The 1,520-nt window shown below is 39.4% G+C and overlaps 1 protein-coding gene across 1 annotated transcript; it reads right to left on the minus strand.

Annotated features, from left to right (window-relative positions):
- Nucleotides 1–988: 988 nt before the first annotated feature.
- COX8C (cytochrome c oxidase subunit 8C) lies at nucleotides 989–1,192 on the minus strand. The gene has a single exon (XM_027078057.1). It carries the CDS (start codon nucleotides 1,190–1,192, stop codon nucleotides 989–991), a length of 204 nt encoding a protein of 67 aa, XP_026933858.1.
- Between the last annotated feature and the right edge of the window lie 328 nt (nucleotides 1,193–1,520).

Below are 1,520 nucleotides of genomic sequence, written 5' to 3' on the forward strand. Positions count from 1 at the left end.
TCATAAATATTAGTAGTTTTCTTGTGGATTCCATGGAATTTTCTATTTAAACAATCATACTATCTGCAAAAGGTTTACTTCTTACTTTCCTGGCTTTATCTTTTATTGATTTTTTTTTGCCTTATTGCAATGGCTAGGGCCTTCAGAACAATGTTGAACAGGAATGTTGAAAGTGGGAATCATTACCCTTTTCCTGATTACACAGGGTAAATATTCAGGTTTCCTTCATTATTGAAAATCTAGGCTGTAGATTTTTTTTTAGATTCATTTGATCAGATTGAGGAAGTTTCCTATTTTTTAACAGCCTTGTTGAGTTATCATTTATATGTATGCTGCATGTATTTAATGTGTACAGTTTGATGAATTGGGACATATGCAAACACCTTTGATACACCTTTGATACCATCACGACAATCAAGGTAATATACATAGCAGTACCTTCCAGAGTTTTCTTGTTTATTTATTTATTGTGGTGAGATATTAACATGCGATCTACCCTCTTAAATTTTTAAGAGCGCAATACTGTATTGTAAACTATATGTACTATGTTGCGCAGCATATATTCTAGAATTTATTCATCCAGTGTAACTGAAATTTTATGCCCATTAAATAACAATTCCCCATTTTCTCCATCCCCCCAGCCCCTGGCAAACACTGTTGTATTCTTTGCTTTTGAGAATTTGACTCTGTGTGTGTGTGTCGTATCAATATAAGACACCTCTCTCTCTTTTTTTTTTTTTTTTACCAAGCATAAACAACTGTCTCAATCTTATTTAACATTTTTAAATGACTATACAACTTTCTATAATACACAATACAAAAAAAGTGCAAAATATTTACCATAAGCATGTGGTTATGAAAGTGAATACCCACAGCGGTTGCATCATCAACCCAACTAAGCACTTTTACTCATTTAAAGAAGCCACAGCGTTTTTTGAAAGTTTGTTGGACGTTAACAGCTGCTCTACATCTTCTCCCACTACCGTCTTCAGAACTGGTTCATATTGCTTAGCACATAACCACTAGGGGTTAAGAAGGTGGTAAAAAACACCACGAGGGCAATAGCCACCTCTACGGTCGACACGGGGTGCTGGCGGGGAGGCTCCGAGTGGGCCAGGCGCTGACCAGGCTGCAGGACCAGCAGGGTCATGTGGCAGCTGGGAAGTAGGCAGAGAACCGGCAGGCGTGGCATGACTCGGCTGAGGCACAGCAAGGCGAAGACGCGAGGCGAGGAGATGCAGGAGAGCCAGCTAGTGGTGTAAGTTCCAGACTGAGCTTGAATGCAGGAGAATACTGATGTCCCAGCTTGAAGACAGTCAAGCAGTTAGAAATAAGTTTTCTTATTCAGTCTTTTAGTCTATTCATTCCTTCAATGGGTTGGTTGAGCCCCATTCACATTGGGGAGGACAGTCTGCTTTACTTGCTTTTATTAATTCAAATGTTAATCTCATCTAGAAACACCCTCACAGACCCATAAATATGTTTGACCAAATATCTGGCCACCCCGTGGGCACCAGTCA

The sequence above is a fragment of the Aethalodelphis obliquidens genome, unplaced genomic scaffold (genome assembly GCF_003676395.1).
Source record: "Aethalodelphis obliquidens isolate GAN/ISIS:26980383/991018 unplaced genomic scaffold, ASM367639v1 scaffold2, whole genome shotgun sequence".
In the NCBI taxonomy this organism is placed as follows: domain Eukaryota; kingdom Metazoa; phylum Chordata; class Mammalia; order Artiodactyla; family Delphinidae; genus Aethalodelphis; species Aethalodelphis obliquidens.

Coding starts and splice junctions, on each gene's coding strand:
- COX8C (XM_027078057.1), bottom strand. CDS start 1,192: ATGCCACGCCTGCCGGTTCTCTGCCTACTTCCCAGCTGCCACATGACC.